The sequence below is a fragment of the Triticum dicoccoides genome, chromosome 2A (genome assembly GCF_002162155.2).
Source record: "Triticum dicoccoides isolate Atlit2015 ecotype Zavitan chromosome 2A, WEW_v2.0, whole genome shotgun sequence".
Lineage (NCBI taxonomy): Eukaryota > Viridiplantae > Streptophyta > Magnoliopsida > Poales > Poaceae > Triticum > Triticum dicoccoides.
Genome location: NC_041382.1, coordinates 757007291 through 757027683, shown reverse-complemented (window position 1 = coordinate 757027683; position 20393 = coordinate 757007291). Strand labels below are relative to the sequence as shown.

Here is a 20393-nt window from a genome sequence, read left to right as displayed (position 1 = left end):
AGGCATTGGCTGCAAACCATGCAGTTCAAGGCACAAGTCAGAGTAAGTAGTGGTTAAAAGGCATGAGGATTAAGGACTTACAACAACGGCTTTGACCGGTGTAGTCATGCCCTTCTTCTTACTGGTGTGACAGTCCTTGAAGATTTCCACAACATTTGGTTCAGGTACTTTTTGGTCCTTGCGGGCTTTCCTCTGCATTTGGAACAAGTCAATATAGATCTGATAATATGATAGAGCGAAAAGAGTGAAACAGCAGCTAATTACAAGAGCCTCGCAGTGTGCAATATAGCTACGAGATCATGTCGTCTGTTGGAATTTCACTTTCTTACGGTTGGCCTTGTTCTTTGAACAGTTCACCTACAAGAAGATAGATTTGTGTGGCACATGCGTAAATAGGACTTCAACATGTGATCTGATGACATATATATAATGTACCTGATACTTCGGATCGGACCAGTGTTTAACGAGGCCTCTCCAGTCTTCATCAGATATATTTTCCACTGGAGATGTTTGGGCAAGTTCACTGTTAGCCTTGCCTTCAAAGTGAGTTTTTCTCAAGTTATACTGATACTGTCGCAGAGCAGACTTGAAAACATGGGTGCAAGCTTGTCTGGTTGCATCATCTTGGCTATCCAACTTGAACCTCATCCATTGAAAATTATGTGAGTCTCATTATCAGCAACCTAGAAAGTATTGGACAGAGCAAGACGATATTACTAGTTTCCATACATAACCATACTTACAGATAAATGGTCGAGGAAGATGTTGAACTGGGTTTCGTCTTTGTCATTCCTGTACTGAATCCATGTTGGGAGGATAAGCACATGACACCTAACAACAACCGTGTAGCAGCGGCTGTGCGTGCGTGCCGTGGGTGGCCCGTTCCTTTCCTTTCCACGGCGACTGTATCGCGTGTGTCCAGGTCGGCCCAAAGGATGTCACGTGGAGCAGCGGCTGTGTGTGCGTGCCGTGGGTAGCCCGTTCCTTTCCTTTCCACCGCGACTGTATCGCGTGTGTCCAGGTCGGCCCAAAGGATGTTGAGGACGAACAGGGGTTGGTTGGTTGGTGGTAAACCTTGTGGAGGGGCGATTTTGCGCGAAATTTTCTAGATTACTGTATAGCCTTTTATGGCATGCCTAGCCACGGTCAAATTTGCGAGTCGTGTGCCACGTAGGCAAGGTAATCCTCGCTAAACCCTAAACCTTCACTTACTTAACTAAAAGCTCTGTTGTGATACTATTGTTCCTAGCAACAATTTGTTTGCTCTGCAACTTTTTCTCTATCGTCCTGTAAAATGGAGCTGGTGAGCTTTCCACTCCACCAAATTTCATCCGTTTTATTGAACACTTTAATTTCAATGAGTTCACTCGTCACTCCACCTCGATCTCCCCCATCCACACTTGGGTCGGGCCATTTTAGGCTAGCCCGAAGCACGACTAGAAGCACGACCATCCACACGAGAACTAACGGGCCAGGTTGGCACCACATGAATCATCTGCCGTGCTGGGAATCAAAATTAACAAAACGGGTGGCACGACACGACATGAAGATGGGGGCCAGCAAGGCCCAAAGTGGGCACGATGGTCAAACATTAGGCCCATGTAGCTATTTAGCAGTTTTTGAACGCACATGAAACTCACAACACGAGCATACTCAATTCAATCTTTGTGTACCGTACTAGTTATATCTCAAATCCATCCCAAATCCATGGCCATTGGTTAACCGTGAAAAAACGATGGCCGCCGCCGTCACTCCTCCATTCTCGTCCTCGACAACCCTCCTCTAGTTCTTCGGCAAAAATCCAGATCCACACCTCTCCCTTCCCGTGAGCTCTTAAGTTTTGACTACCGGCAAGGGAGGAGACTGCTTGGTGGTGGTGCAAGACTATGACAAGTTGTTGGCTACATACATGGCATAGTTGCAGCTGAAGGAGTGAAGGACGACGGTGTCCATGGCGGCTACGTCCACGACACGCCCCTTTCATCCATCCTCCACCCGTGCCGGCCTATGCCAACATTAGGTACCAACCCGATCTAATCACTCACATATACACCGTCTCTAGTTCATACAAATCACATATTGGGTAGATAGTTCTTGAGGAAGAAGAAAGGAAAACAAAAGGAGAAAAAGCCGTTGTTCTTCCATGCTTGATCCTCTGGATGCCTCCCCTCTTCGCTTCCTTTGCTTTAAGTAGTGGAATTAGACGCGCCGGTTGGTGTCTTGGTGTGGTTGACCCAGTCAACTCTGATATATCTTTGGTTAGGCTGCACTAGTCGAGCTGGTGTTGTGATAATGCTCTCCTTCTCCTGGTTGGCTACCATGCCAGCGTTTCATGTCTCGTTGTCAGCTGAGTTGGCTGCCATGGTAGCATTTTTGGTTGTCATGGCAGCGGTTTGAGTTGGCGTGGCATTGGGGATCCTGACATTCCCTGGACCTTGAGAACTCGGAGGGGTCAGACTACTCCACGAGGATTTGTTTGCAGCAGGCGGTTGGTGTGCGGGCGTGACCTTGTGTCGAGGATCTCAACCGACTTCAATGGAGATGATGTAGGCATAGGTAATTCTTGGCGCCTGACGTTCCCGGCGTGAGGAATTTGTGCAGTTGGTGTTGTAGGGACAAGGGCTTGTTTTCTTGATCTTTATGAATTGGAGGTGGATTTGAGGAAGGACACAAGGGGGAAAACACTCAAATAGGACAAGATCCACATCAAGTACTCCTCAAATCACAAGCAATACATCGGGTGCATCAAGATCCAAAGACAACGAGTGAAATAAAGATACAAGGGTAGTTCTTGAGAGGAAGTTCTTCTCCAAATCTCATGAGAAAGGTCAATGTCTTGATAATCCTATGGTGGGGATTCTTCTCCGTCAGAAGGCCTTGATAACCATGGAAGGTTCTACTCCACATACGAGGGATCCCACATGAGGAAGTAGATGAGCTAAGCTCTCTCGATTCTCTAATTTTAACAAATCCTAATTCTGAGGCAGAGGTGAGGTATATATAGTGATAGCCACGAAGGGGTATGTGAGGAGGGGGTACATGGGCTTGACCCAACTCAGTGCATGCTGGCACGAGTCAAATGTTCCGTCAGTTTCAGACATTCCGACATGTTGGACATTCCGAGGTAATGTCTAGGCAGTGTCCGACCTGGAACAGAGGGCTCTGTCGGAATGTCCGACTTTCCTGCTGCTTGAAGGCCGGTTTCTTCCCCACTATTTCTTCTTCACTTCTAAGCCTCCCTCTTGGATGGTGTAGTCATTCTATTGTGCTTGCACTCCTCCTCATCATCCGTGAAGCTCCGCGTAACCTATACATGCATGAAGGAGGGTCAGGTAGTATATCATCCAAGAGAGAACCAAAATAGACACACATAAAGGATAGAGTTCACCTTAGTACATGCAATGCGTTTGTTCCTTGGTGATGGAGCCACGTCCATAGTTGCATGAGTCAAACTTGTCAAGCACCATGGGAAATATCGTACTGGGATCGAAATCCAAATCACCATGGGAAAGAGATAGACTGGAGTCGTTGCATGAGTCGAACTTGTCAAGCACCATGTACTCATCATCCCGAGGCTTGACATGGCCTCTCTTCAATGTCGCACCGCCTTATAATTCCCGCAACAGGAGAAAATTGAACGAAGACTTGAAAAAATAAATGTGGTTAACGTTAATGCAAAACCAATCATTCAAGTGAGGATTCACCACTACAAAAAAAGACACGTCTTTTCTATGTCGTGGCTTCTTCCCTACACGCATCTTCTAGCAGCCGCTCCTCCTCGATTTCCATCCTTCGGGCCGCCTCTAGGCTTAGTCTCCGCCATCCTAACTTTCAAATTTCAATATCTGGTCATGACTTTGCCGGTACAAATCTTGCACCCGGTGTCATGGCCGTGTACTTACGCACGTGCAGTGCTGCACTCTTGCTTGAGTTTTTCTTCAGTGTTGCAAGTCCTTTCGTTGTTGTCTACTAATAATCCAATGCAACTTCAATTGTTTTATTGGTTCCATAGCGATACACGGGCATTATGATGGCAGCACAAGTAGAAACGGAAGGAAAATGAGCAAAAAAAAACCAGTAAAAATATGGACAACCGACTAGGCCCATATCTCCTGCAGCATGGTGTGTGGGGTGAGGGATGCACGCAACATATCATCGTCATCAACTTCATCCTCCACCTCCAGATCATCGGAGAGAAGCTGCCAAATGTGGTTCCATGCCGCCGTCATCACCTCACGTCGTGGACCTACGTGGCTATTGTTAGCCCATTGCCAATCAGTGTGACATTGCCTTATTTAGCTGATCCGCATGACATTGTTGATCAACGAGGTCATGTAAATACTGATTGACTGATACTTATATAGTACATCAAAGCGTAATGATCAAAGTTAACATACATACACCTCAAGTTCAAGTTTCCGCTGAACCCCACGAGAAATAAAATTGGTCATTGAGTTGACTCACTCGTAGGGGTTCCTGAACTGCTTGAGCAGGTCGGGAATGTCATAGGCGAGCATGTCGTCAACGTCCTTCATCATCTTGGTATGGAGCCGCTCGAAGCGGTCGAAGTTGTAGGCGCTGAGCGTGTCCCGGTACTCGTCGACGTTGGGGAAGTCGCCCGGCGGCAGGTGCATCTCCTTCTGCACCTTGGCGAACTGCTCGTCCAGCGTCTCCAGCAGCTTCTGCTGCGCCTTGGCCTTCCCCATCAGCGCCGGCATCTGGTTCTTGAGGTGCCCCACGATGTGCGCGTGCACCTTGGCCGACCGCGCCCGCTTCACGAACTCATTGATCCGCCGGTCGCACGCCTTCTTTGGGATGTCGTTGAGGTCCGAGAGGAGGTCCTCCTGCTCCCTCACAAACAGCTCTGATCCCAGCGGCCCCGCCGCCGTCTCCCGGATCGGCTTGTCGTTGAACGATCTGCGAACATAATTTAGTGTAATCATTGACGATGATGCTACATTGTTAAATGTTAGATAATTTAGTGTAATCATCGACAATGATACTACTGTTGCATCAGAATATTGATCGATGAATGTACCCAATGTAGACACGCATGACCTCCGGCGTGTTGAAGACCTTCCCCAGCGACCACAGGAGTGCTCCGTAGACCCTCATCAGCTGATCAAAACATTCAGTCAAAACCAGAGTCATCAATGGCTTAAAGTCAACTTGGACACCATATTTGCCGCCAGTTGTGATGAGGAAAACTTCGTATGCGAAAAATAGGTGTGAAACTGATATCAATAGCTTTCGATGAACCTCATTAGATATCTGTTATCTAACACTTGGATATGAAACCTTGCACAAGTATAAAATATGTACATTGTTGTGTGCTTGCTTTCACTGGAGATATCAGTTGCTTTCAATCAGCATAATTGGACATCCTATTATCTAAATCTTAGATATGGAGCCGTCAAGGGGTATCAATATGTCCATTATTGCACCTTTGCTTCAACCAACCTGTTTATTCTATCTGCTGCCACTTGAGATATGAAATCTTCAGATTCGTGCACCACTCTTGTTTCAGGAATAATGAGCAAAAGTGGAATATGCTCAAAAACTGATTTGAGGCTAGAGGAAGGCATGGCAATGAGCAGGCATATTCACTCACCTGCTGTGCGTCAACTTGGTCTGCTTTGTTGAGAACTATGCGTATCTTGTCATCATGCCCACGCAGCGACCCGATCACACGCTTGAACTCGTCGCTGATGTCGAGCTTATGGGGATCGAACAGGAGAAGGATGAGGTCAGACTTGGCCGCAAACCACGATGTGACTCCGGTGAAATCGTAGCTGCGTTGCGTTCGCTGCTTCTCCCCTGATAACACCCCGGGAGTGTCCACGAAGGAAATGTGATCCAGTAACTTGGCAAACAAAATGAAGCTCAATACTGTTAGTTATCTCCTACAAGCTACAGAAAATGGTGAGGTGAATACTGGGCGCAAGAGAGTATATATACTGGATGAGGCATCTGAGAGCACTCAAACTTGGATAAAAACGCCGTTCCGAACGCCGACAAGCCGCTGTATGGCATGTCAGCCTGCACCGCAATTGTGTTTCCAGGGATGCATCTTTCATCTGGCCCAGTCTGGAGCAGTGGAAAAATGCATCATCAAAGTGGGTGCGGAAGATATCTACTGGGATAAAATATTTCAAACTGGCATTAGCCAAGGTTAGGCCGCGACATCGACATCTCCATGGGGAACTTACAGTAACAACAACAAATCTATCGGTCGTAGGCTCTGGTCCAATATGAGAACCTATACAAAAGTAATATCAGCGATACTATTAAATGATAGTCAAGAAAGGAAGAGATGAAAAAGAAAAGGTACAACCGATTCTCAAATCTCATTTACCGACAGGAGGAAAGGGAAGGTGCAACAACCCAACTTGCTTACCTGGATAACTTGACTTTAGTAAATGCTTTATGAATGTGGTTTTTCCAGTAGAGTATTGACCCAATAGCATGATCATTGGCTTCGCATCGAAATCGCTGCTAGTCTACAAATAAGATAGCTTCAAATACTTGTCATTGAAACTATTATGGAAAGTGAAGCACATCAATTTGTCCCCATTGTGGGAGCTTCTTCAGGGAAAAATTCTGGCTCAGCAGAGTAACTCGTTAAGCCAGGCTAAGACTCACCAGCAAAGGTGAAACGAAGTCATTATATTGGTAAGTTTTTTCTAGAGGTCTCAATTTCTCAATGTATGCTTTCTTTAGTCCATCGATTATCGAGGTAACTGATTTCATCGCTATCTGCAAAATGAAAAAAATATTTATTGTGATGCAGTACTTGAAGCGATAATAAACTAACAGATCATCTGCAGCCCTGCACACAGCTCGCTGATGTACCTTCTTTCCCGACTTCGAGTTAAACCAGTTAGCTGACATAGACGTTTGGACTGGATGGTACCCTGCGTGATCAGCGAGAATAACAACCAGAATTAGCTTGCGGGCTAGATGGAAAAAAGTTCGCTTGACTCTGTATTCTGCAGTTAGATAGCCATGTAACAAACTAACTCGTACCAGTGAGGTCGGAGCTGCTCTTGTGTGCCGCACTCTTTTTCTTCGAGGACGGAGAAGATACAAAGAAGTTTGAGTGAGAAAAAAGTATCTACCCTGTTGCTCATGATGAAACATATGGATTAATGTAGACATACTAGTTTCTTCTCCAGACCTTCCATTGTCGGAGGCTGCAAGGTCCCCAAATCTGAAGCAAAAGGAAGCAGTAAGTCTGCCAATAGTTTTCAATGCAAAGTCGATTGAAATTGGCTAGTAATGTGAGTATCTATCAGCTACACCTGCATGTGCAAGGGTGTCTTGACTTATGTCTTGCCCTGCCTGTGCCAGAGAAACCAGCTGCACATTCCCATCCGTTGTAAGTTTTAACGCATGATCATAATCATATCGGTTGCAAGAACGTATCAACATATGCAGATGCAGATACCAAATAAAAGTACACCGGTAGTTGCATGGTCAAACCTGCATTGCAGTCATAAACTCCGCGAATCCAAGATAACCCTGACGTTTCGAATCAGCAATTGCCCAGACCTGATGAATGAAGATGGAGAAAAAAATATATGTGTTGGTAACAGAGGTGCAGATTTTGTGTGATGAAAATTCAGTGGGAAAAAAACATATGTATCTTCGACGGATCCTTCACCTGCTTGAGGTCGTCCCTGGAGAGCTTGGACATGGCGAAGAACTTGAGCGCATCCTTCCCAGTCAGTCGGCCGTCCGCGTCTGCCGTCCGCGCGTACGGACACCGACGACATCGAACCAAAGTCAGCGAAATTCGCCGACAAATCGACGGCGAAACCGAATCAACAGGGGAATTAAAAATGGAACGGACCGTCGTCGGCGAGGTAGAACCAGCGGAGGTAGACGCTGCGCTGCTCCTTGAGGCCCCATGATCTCGTGGGCGACGAGTCCGCCGCCGACGACGCCATGCCGGCGGCCCGTTTCTCTCCAGTCGGGAGAGGGGGGAGAGGACGAGGAACGCCTGGAGACGAGAACGCAGGCGTGCATGGCGCCCGCTTAATGGCCGCGATCGCGCGCGCGGCAAATGCGGCGCTGCCCTTGGTTCACGTGACTCGACTCGGCAACGTGGCAAACAGGGGAATCGCCGCATTTTTTATTTTTTTGATTTGAGGGACGATCCACTAACACAGATATTAGGCCGCGCATACCGATCTGACTGGGACACAAATAATTAGGCCCACGAGTTCATCGATTTTAAAACAAAATTCATCAGTTTTAATTTCTTTTAATCAATTTCTAAAGAAGCACATTAAATTTAGAAAAAAAAACCCGAACAAAACCGTTCCAATAAAAAAAGAACAAGAAGAAGGAAGAAAGAAGAAAAGACGATGTAACTGAGCACATTATAGCCGAAGCTCCTATTTCCTTCGCGGGTCTGTTTTTTTTTGAGGCAATTACACGAAGCTTTTATTAATCCGTCACAACGTTTACATGGACGAAAGGAATACCGTCCTCGCGGGTCTGGTGATAGCAACCATATGCGCACCCCGGCCCGAAGGAATAGGCCCTCTCGTTACTCTGTCTTTGCATTTTTTCTGTGGGTCTTCTTTTCTTTATTCGTGTTTTTCTTTTTCGTTATTTCATTTTATTTCCTATTTTCCCTTTCTATTTTATGTTATTTTATTTCTTGCTTTCCTAAGTTCACAAACATTTTTAAAAATTCATAACCCTTTTTGAAATCATGACCAATTTTAAAATGAATGAACATTTTTGAAAAGTACAAACAATTTTGCAATTTGAACTTTTTTTAGAATTTGAGAACAATTTTTGAAATCCGCAAAAAATTGTATTAAATACACACAAGGCGGAATGGTTGGAGAAAACATCGATGGGGAGCTGGTCATGCGTGGCAGGGACATAATGAGACGAATGAAACAACTACATACCCCCCTTTAATAGTAGAGAAGATACAATCAATATCTCTGCATCCAATGCGTACTCTCACACAGTCGGGGCAATATAGAGTAACAAGATCAACTTCTAAAGGGATCCCAACTAAAGAGGAGACATACACAAAGATTCTTTTCATATCACTTCTTAGGAGGCACATTTCCAACTTTAACCCATGCAATTTCTATAACACATTTTCTCCCTACTGCAGCACACCATGGTGCCAGTGTAACAGCCGCTCCACGGGAATTTCAAAGTCATGCGATCATGATAACATGTTTTAACAACCTCTCTAGCATTAGGAAATCACGTAGCATACACATCAACACCCAGAGGACGTGTTGTGCAATATCAGCCAGTTGCAAATGAGATGGAATGGTGTGTCTGCCTCTTGATCATGTTAGGCCAACCTCGCTTCTTCAGATTTGTCATTCGTTAGGATCCTCTCCCAAACCACTGAAATAATTTGCACTTAGGTTCAAACTTTGCATGCCAGAGCTTGGAGAAATTGCTGTTAGTGACTCTACTTAATTATTAGGTGGCTTTGTGCATTATTGTGTGCTACTACCGTTTGCGTGTCATACTGGCAATAATGTGTATCAATCTGTTTTTTTTCTTAACCTAAGCTTGTTTGAAACTTTCTAATACCATTCGCCTACTGGACGCCAATTAATTCAACGTTGGGCATCGGCCTCCATTCGTCAAATTTGAAGATACTACTCCCTCCGTCCGGAAATACTTGTCATCAAAATAAATAAAAGGGGATGTATCTAGACATATTTTAGTTCTACATACATCATTTTTTATTTATTTTGATGACAAGTATTTTCGGACGGAGTGAGTATGTACTAAGCACGACACCAAACAAAAACGTTAACATGTCAACGTTGATGATAAGTGCAATATAACATGCCGCCATTCATGATAAGTGGAATATTGATATATCCAAACAACAAACATGAATTTCTTAGTGATACTTAAGCGTCATGGAACAAACAAGAGTCAACGAATATGTTGAGAACTTTGCTTCGGTACACCCCCTAGAAAAGTTTGATGCGGATTAAATGTGGAGATTAGAATTACCCCTTCAATCAAAAAGGGTAGTAATATCTGGCTCGTTCGGGACGATGGTCAGAACCAACCCGCGGTGACAACTCCGCATCAGCTCCACCTTTTCGGAGTTGTAAGTCTTGTACTTGTTCGCATAATGAATCCCAAGACCCTTGTCCTCGATCAGATTGATTGCTTTCAGCGTGTAATCTTGTAGCTTGCACACAACCCGGTCTGACCGCTTCTTCATTTCTGAGGCAGGAGCTGTATAGCCATTGAACTCCCCGATCTTTTCTGCCCAGAAACTGTCGTAAGTCCAACTATATTCATGTCGTAAGTCCAACTATATTTCTTTCCCCAGCTCGAGGCCTGGGATAATGTCGGCCTCTAGATAGCTTTTGCCTGTTGCCGTGGTGGTGAACTTCCAGCGCGCGTGATTCTCCATAGGAACCTTGCTCAGCTGTGACAACCGCGATGAAGATGTCAAAAGGGAATGATACGAAATAGTGACAGTAAGACTACCATTATGCAGAAGCTTTTGTCTTTCCGTTCTTCCAGGGAGATCGGTGAACAGTGGTACTCTTTCCACCATGAGAAACTCTGACAGATCCTTAGAATGTATGGAGTGAATTCCTGAACGTCGAACAAGTTATATAACGGATAAGGATGGAAATGTGGAGTTGAATCAACAGTGCACATGACTTATCATGGGCTTTAGTTACCTGGAAGAAAATCACATCTGGCTGATGTTTCTTCACGCAGCCGCTGATATCCTCCATTCTTCTATAGACCACAATGTCATCACGGGACCAAACGTTGTAGGTCATGAACTTGATCTGCTTCTCTGGGTCCTAATGACGTCAACGAAAGATTATCAGCTCAACATCTGTTTATAGGGAGGCTGTCAGAGTTTCAAGAAAATCTACCAAACATTTCAGAGAAAGTACCAGAGTTCCAAAGTAGGATCAAACATTTCAACATAGCTCGCGTAAGCAGGTACAGTCGGAAACAAACAAAGGAAAAGATCGGCCGTATCAAAGAATACCATTTTTCCTTGGAGTTGCTATTCGGCTTCTCTCGGCAGAGTTCTGAACTCCTGATCCTCTGCATAAAACCCAGGGGAAACTCAAAGATCATTGTATCCTATATATAACCCTGCAGGTGCAGGCTTAATTGATGACACGGGAAAGGAAGAGGCCTAGGTTGAGTACTGAGAATTGGAGACAGAACACGAAAGGATACATTGATGCTGCCAACCTATTGATGATCGAATTGATACGGGCACTAGGAAATTAAATTTTTGTAACTGAAGTTTGAACTTCTATAGGAGTTTACTGGTGGTAGAGTCTAGAGAGTACACATGGAAATTAACGGCCGTTGTGGCCAGCAAGACCCACACCGAGAGCCTGTGGTGCTTTGGTCACATCGATCAACGGCTGTTGAAGCTGTATGAGGATGGTGTCATGAGCGGTAGTCCAGTCTCTTTTTTTTGTGTGTGTGGCCCTGCACTTCTTCACCACATGGATGGCGCAGCTGAGTGTCTGAGTGAAGACATCCACAATCCAAGGTGATTAGATCTTTTTTCTTGGTGTTGATGCTCAGTAGAGGCTAACGCACATTTCATGGCGCCGTTTTTCGCTTATGGGATTGTCTTTTTTATCTAACAGGTTATTGCGGTCGTTTATTTTGTTTGGTTTTATCTGCATTAGATTTGGGCTTTATGTTCTGCTGTTGTATGTTTATTTCGTATTTCATGTTGGGTGCTGCTGCAGATGGTAAGGACCGCCATGGAGTTGTTCAGTGTGTGGTTATGGTATCCTTACATATCTGGACGAGACTTGCCTGCTTCTCGCGCTTGCGCCCATCCGTGCTCCCACTTACGTGACTTGATTTGATTGGAACAAAATAAAGCCCGGCCCCATCCCTTTAAAATCAAGGAGGAAGATGATTAGATTAGAAAGGAAAAAAGGAAAAAAGTCAGCTGTAGGATGAAGTGGGAGCACGGATGGAAGAGGGGGCAGGCAAGCCGAATCCTACATATCTTGGCCTCGGAGTCAGTGGGTGGTCCTTGTGTCAGCCCCTTGGGAGCTCCTGTCACACGCTGAAACCATAGAATTCCTGCTATAATGTTCACATGGGACAGCCCATGAAGTTCCCGCTCGCGCTCGGCTACTTGGTCCACTCGCTTGCTCTGTATGTTTTTCCTGTTCGCTCCACAGCTATCATACAAAAAGCCGGCTATATATTATTTTTGGAAAAGATCATTAAACCAAAAGATGTTCATGAAGTTTTTTTAAAAATAAATGAAATAAAAATGTTGCAAACTAAAAACATAAATAAATAATTGAAAATAAAAATATTCATGGATTCAAAAATATCAACAAATTTAAAATAAATTTCGCAAATTTAAGAAATTTTCATAAACTTTAGAAACGTTACTAGTGAACTTTAAATATATTCACGAATTTAGAAATGTCCATGAATTTTAAAAAATGGTTGGAGATTTTAAAAAATGTTCATAACTTTTCTACAAAAATCTAGAATTTTAATAAATGTTTTAGTAATTCGCATGTGAAACAATTTAAAAAGAGAAAAGACAAAATAATAGTAAATAAAACAAACAAGAACCCTCAACCAATGACCCAAACACTTACAAGCGGGCTCCAGCGACCCCCACAGCCCTGGCGCACCAGGAGGCCTAAATCTAGAGAGCTTAGTATCTTAATAGATATACAAAAAATCGTTATGGATTGTACCACTATATGATCTCCATAATTATCTGAGTCGTTGGTTCACATAAGGATGGGAGCACAAAGCTTTATATCTTTGAGTATTGCGATTGCACACATCAATATCAGTAGCACATCGCCTCGTCGGTTATCCATTATTGCTGGAGCCTACCATGGGCTCGCACGGTCTTGCCGTTTGCACATTTGCCTCGACACGTATTTTAGGCCATTTTCCATTCACATATTTAGGCCTCCCTCTAAAAGCAAGTACAATAAACTGACGTAGACGGGCTATAGAAGATGCCACATCAGATTTGTGTCTAGTTAAAGGAGAGAAAAAAGAAGCGGGCTACAAATTTACAGCCGACTATAGCACATGCCCCAACAATCTTTGTGAGTGAAAGACGTGGACCATATATTAACTTTGCAGCCTAGTACTACCATTAACTATTGTATGAGTTGGCTATTAGGTTGGCTATAATTGAGGTGACAACTCCATATAGCCGGTTGCTGGCTATATTATTAAGCATGCTCTAAGTGACCACAAGCTAAAGTATGCAGACTTCACTCCTATCTGTAAAACAATTGACAAAAGACTTTGGTTTTTGATTATGCTCGGCTATGATGGCAGACCGCAACTCATCAAATCTGTTTGTTCAACCCTACAAATCTTCTTCATGTGTACGCTGACTCTTCCTGTTGGAATTCTTGAACAGATAAACAAGTACATCAAACACTTTCTCTGGAGGAAATTTGGCCAAGAGAACCCAGGCTCTGCCTTGATTGCTTGGGATAAAGTCCACCAACCAGGCACTACTAAGAAAGGCTTACTAATGGCGCATCAGTTTTGCCTATTAATGGCGCATCACTGATGCGCCATTAGTATCACGCCACTAGTATTTATTACTAATGGCGCATCACCCAGTGCGCCATTAGTATATAACACCATGCGCCATTAGTATGCCTCCCAGGGGCTATATTTAACCATGTGCTTTGGCACACTAATGGCGCACTGCGGATGGATGCGCCATTAGTATACTTGGCATACTAATGGCGCACTGTTTGGTATGTGCCATTAGTATGAATATTAGGTTTTTTTTTTACTTTTCTGATTTTTGCACAGGTTACAAAATATATTATTTGACAGAATATAGACAGTAGCACACAGCAACAGCAGATTCATCGAATACAATAGAAGATTAGTCTCCGAATACAATTCATCATATTAGTCCCCGAATTCAAAAGACCGAACAAAGATAAAACATTACAAGTCTAGAGACCGCGAGTATCGAGTTTGTCTTCACATTACAAGTCGATATCGATCATATAAACTACCATCACATAGAAGAGAGCTGCGGTCATCACGATGAGCATCATCGCGATGAAACTGGTCTTCATCCGGTTCCTCCAACGCTCCCTCCTCTCTCCCGCTAGATAGCGGGCGTATCTAGATTCCGCCTCCGCCCTAGTGGTGTACCCTTTGTAAGTGTTACCGCTGAAATGGTGAACCTGTCTCCGACACTCCTCCCAGTCGTCGCAGACTCCGGGAACCTTACCCTTGTACACGACATACGACGACATCTCTATGCACAAGCCAAACAACAGACAATACATACATAAGCAATATATAAGTATGCAACAAAAGGATCGGAAGAGAAAAGCAAGACATGACATTAATAGCATGATTCATGGTCCTACTAATAAATAGCATCGATTACATCTAAGTTGAACGACTGTCCAAACCAAAGAGACATACAAGTTCATTGAAGTTTAATTACAACATGAGCCAATCAATGTTTCAGAACTACATATAGCATCACTACTGTCGACTCGACTCATGGGACCGGAGCATGGATGAAGCCGCCGTCTGTCGTGATGGTCATGAAATCGCGGGCGTTGTCAGCCTGCATTTGTAGCATTCCGTCTATCTCCCTGTTGGACGGTTGATATCTGAGGTAGAACTGCCCCGAGGTATGAAGGACATCTTGATTGATGATGTCCGCAAACTCCGACTGGATGCGAAAAAAGTCTTGTCTGATGTCCGCGTCCTAGATTGCCGACAAGCTCGCGGCCCAATCTTTGAGATTATTTGGTAGCAGAAGGTGATGATGGTCCCTTACGATCGCCCGCATGTGATGGAGGGCGTAGTAGGCATCCTTCTGACCGCCAGGCGGCTGCTTGACGCAGCAGAATGTCGTATTATGGGCGAACACGTGCTTGCCATACTTACGAACTGCCCTAGTGAAGGTGCCTCAAGATTTGGCGTAGCCGGGGAGAACATCATCAAGAACTTTCTTGATATTTGTGTAGTCTATCTTGGAGTTACGGTTCGGGTCGAAATACGTGGCCATGGAATATTTCGGGCTTAAGAGGATGAGTGTGCAATGTGTGTCACTACACAGAACACAAAATGTTAGAAAAAAAAGAACGATCGAAATCTAAGAAATCATATGTTACGGGGCGGTTAAGGGATGACTTACTCGGGAAAGTAAGCCACAAGGAAGTTATCCTTATCTGAGTTTGCCAGAATGACGTCTTCGAGGTGTGAACTCGCGACTTGGCGGTCCCCAGCGCTGCTCAAGAGCTTGGCACGCATGTAGAAGGGGTCGACGATCACGATGTCCGGGGTCTTATCTCTAATGATCCGCATCTCCATACTCAGCGAAAACAGCCAAACGAAGGTGTAGTGCAGCGGATGAAGGTTAAACATAGCAAAGATGTCATCAAACCGCAGGACGATCGTACCCCCGATGTCACCATCCACAAAGCCCTTGCCCTCTGGCACCTTGTCCACGAAAACCGGGTATGCCACATCATTGTCTCTTAGACGCCACTTCTCCAAAGAAAGAACACTGTTGTGCAGACTCCGCATAGCACCGGTTGCAGCATTGAGCATATTTGTCGGTAGCATCGCCCTACCCGCCACATGCACCCTCCTTGAGATATCCTTAGGTGAAGGTGGCATGTCCTGAGCACGGATCGTACTCGGTGCCGGCTGGCTCGCACCGGCGCCCTTTTTAGTCTGCCGTTTCTGGCTTTTCTTCTTGATCTGTTGTAATGGGACCGAGTTCTGCTCAAAGATCGCCTTCTTGAGTGTGTTGAGGCTGATAATATTTCGCACCTCAGCTATCTGAGGCTCGGTGAAGGCGGCAGCTGGAGGCGTCTCCTGAGAACTGAACGCCAGACGACGCCTGTTGCAACTGGGTTTCTCTGACATACAAGCTAGATCGTGGTCGTCTTGGTTGGGTTCTTGAGAAGGAGGCCCGCAGAATTCGTCATCATACCCATGTTCGGCAAAGTACTTATCGATGTTGGTAAATGTACCGTTGTCGTCGTCGTCCGGATCTTGTGCCATATGCATGTCCGGATCCTGTGCCATAGGGATGTTCGGCATGTCTAGTAGCGTTGCAGCATTCTTGCCATGGCTTGGCGCCGGCACGACTGGCGGTCTTGTCTGTGGGGTGGTGTCCCCCGCCCCCAAACGAATCTGGCTCTTCGTCCAAAGCAGGGGCCAACTTACGCAGGCGCTGAGGGTCATCTCATCTTCTTCGTCGGCCCCAGCGGGTCGAATCAGAGGTAACAACTCGTCGCAGCCTGGCAGCACCCGAACCACTTCAACCCTATACATTGTGGGTGGCATCGGATTACCGTGGAACACGGGGTTGCCCGGTTGAACGATTCTGCCCTTAGCGATATCGACCAACTCGCTGCCCACGAAGTGCAGGAGAGTGCAAGGAACGTCGGCGGCGCCCTGCGAAAACATGTAGGGCGTCAGGGATGCCCAGTTAAAGGCAAGGAGATAAAGTCCTCGGCCGAGAGGCTTAGTTACCGTGATGCCGTCGAGCTCGGCTAATGTCGAGGCACCGCCAACGGTGGGCGTGCAACTGACGGAGGGGCCGCTTGCTGGCGAGGTGCCGGCTGGCGTACACCCGGGTGCATTAAGCTCCAATGCCGGCGTCGGGGATACCAATACTGCCACCGCCGGAGACACCAATGGCGCCGCCGCCGTAGACACCAATACCGCCGCCGCCGGAGACACCAACGGCGCCGCCTGCGCGTTGTGCGAGTTGCTGGCCGTGAAACTGGGAATCAGGGGCGGCCCCTGTTGGCCACCCGCAATCCACGTCGTTATCCCATGAATCAAGGTAGGCATAATGCCGGTGAGCATCGATCCCAGTTGTTGTTGCACTTGCTCTTGGACCATCTCCGGAATCTGCGCCACTTGCGCCTTGAGTGCTTCAACCTCGCGCGACTGGCTTTCCGAGCTGGTCTTTTTCTCCTTTCGCCCATCAGCGGTATAGTGTGACGACCATTTTGTGGACAAGTCTTTGCCGACCACACGACCAACTGACGTTGGCTTACTGAGCTTATCCTTGTTTTTCATTACGTTCAACGCCCTATTCAAAGGGGTGTCGAAAGGGGAGCTCTGAGACGACCCCGCGCTATTGCTTTCTTTGTCCTGCGGAAGGAACGTGAACCATTTAGAAATATTGGGGATTAATTAGAACGCAACCATATGGAGCTAATTACGCGGGGGTGTATTCCTTACCAAAACAAGCTCAAGCGCCTTGGTCTTCGGATCCGTGGTAAGCTCCTTTGTTACCGGGTCCTCCTTGTACCGGGCCCTGAGAAAGTTCCTGGTCTGTTGTCACGGTATTTCTTGAAGCGGGGCGGTAAGCCTTGCTCGACACGCTCCGCGTCCTCCTTGTCCCATATAGGCTCCGCCACTCTGTAACTGCCGGGACCGAGTTGGTGGACCCCTATGTTCAACTGCCGCATTTCTTTCCCCCACTGACTTGATTCGGAGGTTGCGGGGCTCTTGCACTTGATCTTGAACTCCTTGTAGTCATCTTCGCTATTCAAAGGATATTTCGCCTTGATCTTCTCATAACTATCACCTTTGTCAATCATTGCCTTCACCATGCTTTTCCAAGTAGACAGGGTCGTGCTCATCCTCGTGAGGGCGGCACCGTTCACTTTATTCCCCGAGAGGCGTGTGTTTGCGAACTCAGTGGGGAACTTGTATTGTCCGTGCAGCTTCGTGAAGAGGAGGCTGCGCAAATTCCCTCGGTCCTTATGCCTTAGGTTCTCGGTGTTGATCGAGGCGGTGCTCCGGAGAATGCACCCGAGCTGAACCGAGTACCCCTTGACTACGTGTTTGGGCGCCGTCAGATGCCCGTCGGAGTTCACTTCAGTAAATTCCTCCCTGACGGTGCCGAGCATGTTCGGGTGCCAGTCCTTCCATTGCCTCTTCGGTTGGCTGCCATCTGTGCGTGCGCCGCCATCATCTGTGCGTGCGCCGCCATCATCAGTGGTGGCATCCGCGGCGCCATCATTAGTGGTGTCATCCCCGACGCCACTAGGGGTTGTGTAGTCAGAATTGGTGTCTTCCACGGCATCCTCATAGCGGTGAGGTTCTTCCTCCAACTCCTGGGACAGCTCCCAGAATTGGTTGCCGCCCGAACCGGTGGCCTCATCATTGTGGGCCATGTTTCGCTCTAAATAGGAAAAAAGTTTGGTCAAAAAGTTGGTTATTGTCAAGGAACAAGATCATGGTCTCATCATTTAGGGTTTGTCGACACCGAGGCATCCTAAAAGCTAAGCTTTTATCATTTAGGGTTTGTCGACGCCGAGCCACCCTAAAAGCCTAAGCCAAGGCACCCTAGGTTGGGCCTAATCACTTGGCATTAATCACTTGGCTCTATTGCCACCTATGTTGGGTTTATCATCTAGGGTTTATCGATGCTAAGGAGAATTCTAAGTTGGGCCTAATCACTTGGCTCTATTGCCACCTATGGTTTAATGCAGCAAGAATGGCGGGGCAGTTGATCCTACTTAACTAAGTACTAAGATACCCCGGCCCATGCATTAGTCGCAAGTACCCCATATGTCCTATTTTTAGCAAAGTCATGCTAAAATTCACGAAAAATTTCAGCATGACCTTTGCTGAAAATAGGACATATGGAGTACCCGAATTTGCCAGAACTGAAGTTAATCGACATTCCGGCAAACTTAAGGGCCTCTCGGGGTACGTGCAATTTCATGATAAACTGCCAACAAAAACACATGGACTACTTGACACAGTACTTGCCATAGTAATAGTCAATGTGCCTCTGTATGTATGTGTGTGGTGTCTAGATGCCAGCCACAGGTCAATGGCCATGCCACTACACTGCTCCATGTCACTTCTGCTACTGCCAAGCATGGCATGGCCATCTTTGATTCTGTTTCTGATGGAGCTTTGTGCCACTAGGTGGCCTGTTTGAAGTGAAATAATCAGCATGGGCAACTGGTATTGGATTCACAGTGTAAATGATGGATGAAAAGGTATTGTGCCCAAGTACAACATTTAACAATGCAATGCAGATAATCATTTTTTTCTCACAATACTTTTCCCAAGTAATAATAAACTAAATAACTGCGTAATCCAAATGAGGAAACAGAAAATAGCTGGCTGCAACAACATAGCAAGCCTTCACTTACACAAGAATTCATTTCAAGCATCATTTATTATCTGAAACAGATCATGCTAAAGATACATGATACATCATTTCAGGCATCATTTAATATCAGTACAACTAACTAGAAGTACTTAAACAAGTTAAGCTACTGATTACAGTACTTGCTACTCACTTAAGCTAGAAGCTACAAGTTAAACACATTATAACTTGAGTGTAACTCAGGACAAGTTAAACTTAAGCTAGAAGATACAAGTTGAACACACACCAGGCAGTTTTTATAATATTATCAGAAAAATATCTTCAGTGTAACTCACGACAAGAAAAATCTCCACCAGAATAGGACTAGCATTTAAGAGTAATTTCCTCCAGTCAAACAAAGTTCAAACAAAAACTGACAACACTCTTTTGATTAAGAGCCAAGTCACAACACTCTTTGAAGTTCAAACAAAAACTGACAACACTTGTTTGATCTGTCTCCTCCAAGAAAGAGCCAAGTCAGTCTCACCCAACTAGGGAAACATCAATTAGACCACTAGCAATTGGGAATACACAACTGGGGCTAGGTTTGTGCTCTAGCTAGGCAGTAAAACAGAGCATATAGAGGCATTGCCTACCTCTGCTGCAAGTGGGGATGTGAGAAGGATTATCACAATTAGATCACTAGCAAGACTCATAGTTAGGGATTTCACAAAGAAACTCTGTAAAGTGCCAGAGCCTAACATCTTGCATCACAGAGCAAAGCATTAACCGGGCCAACTCCACAAGTCACTAACCAGGCGCACAAATTGACTAATGTCTGCTGATCTTAGATACTAATATATACATAAGAGGTCAGATGGTTAAACCCGGCAAGTTCACTTCACAACCCACGGTACCTAAAAGTAGAACAACCTACAGACTACATAGAGGAGACATCTCAACATCGACCACATCACATTCAGGCTAACTCGGGTGAAAGCTTCTGCAATTCCAGCTTCACCAGAGACCCACCTCTTGGCCTACAGGATCATGGAAGGAACTAGCGCTAGTTCTACTAACTGAACTCAACTCCGGCACCACCGCTGCTTCTGTCCATCGCCGATTTGCTGGACAAACAGAGTGTTTGCGAGAAGGAAGAGGGGAGAGGAGGGGAGCTCACCGGGGAGGCGCAAGGAGGCCCTGCGACAGCTTAGTAGCAACAGAGGTGGCCGGAGTTGAGGAAGACAGCGGCGACCCGAGGAAG

The 20393-nt window shown here is 45.8% G+C and overlaps 1 protein-coding gene across 1 annotated transcript; it reads right to left on the bottom strand.

Moving 5' to 3' along the window:
• Positions 1-4314: 4314 nt before the first annotated feature.
• Positions 4315-7994, bottom strand: LOC119352331 (EH domain-containing protein 1-like). Its single transcript, XM_037619007.1, has 14 exons — positions 7853-7994; positions 7664-7743; positions 7483-7551; positions 7302-7359; positions 7161-7210; positions 7027-7066; positions 6853-6914; positions 6643-6756; positions 6398-6500; positions 6210-6259; positions 5959-6087; positions 5612-5863; positions 5039-5118; positions 4315-4917 (listed from the first exon to the last, which is right to left on the bottom strand). The coding sequence occupies exons 1-14, from the start codon at positions 7947-7949 to the stop codon at positions 4461-4463; spliced, it is 1641 nt and encodes a 546-aa protein (XP_037474904.1). The 5' UTR covers positions 7950-7994; the 3' UTR covers positions 4315-4460.
• Positions 7995-20393: the final 12399 nt, after the last annotated feature.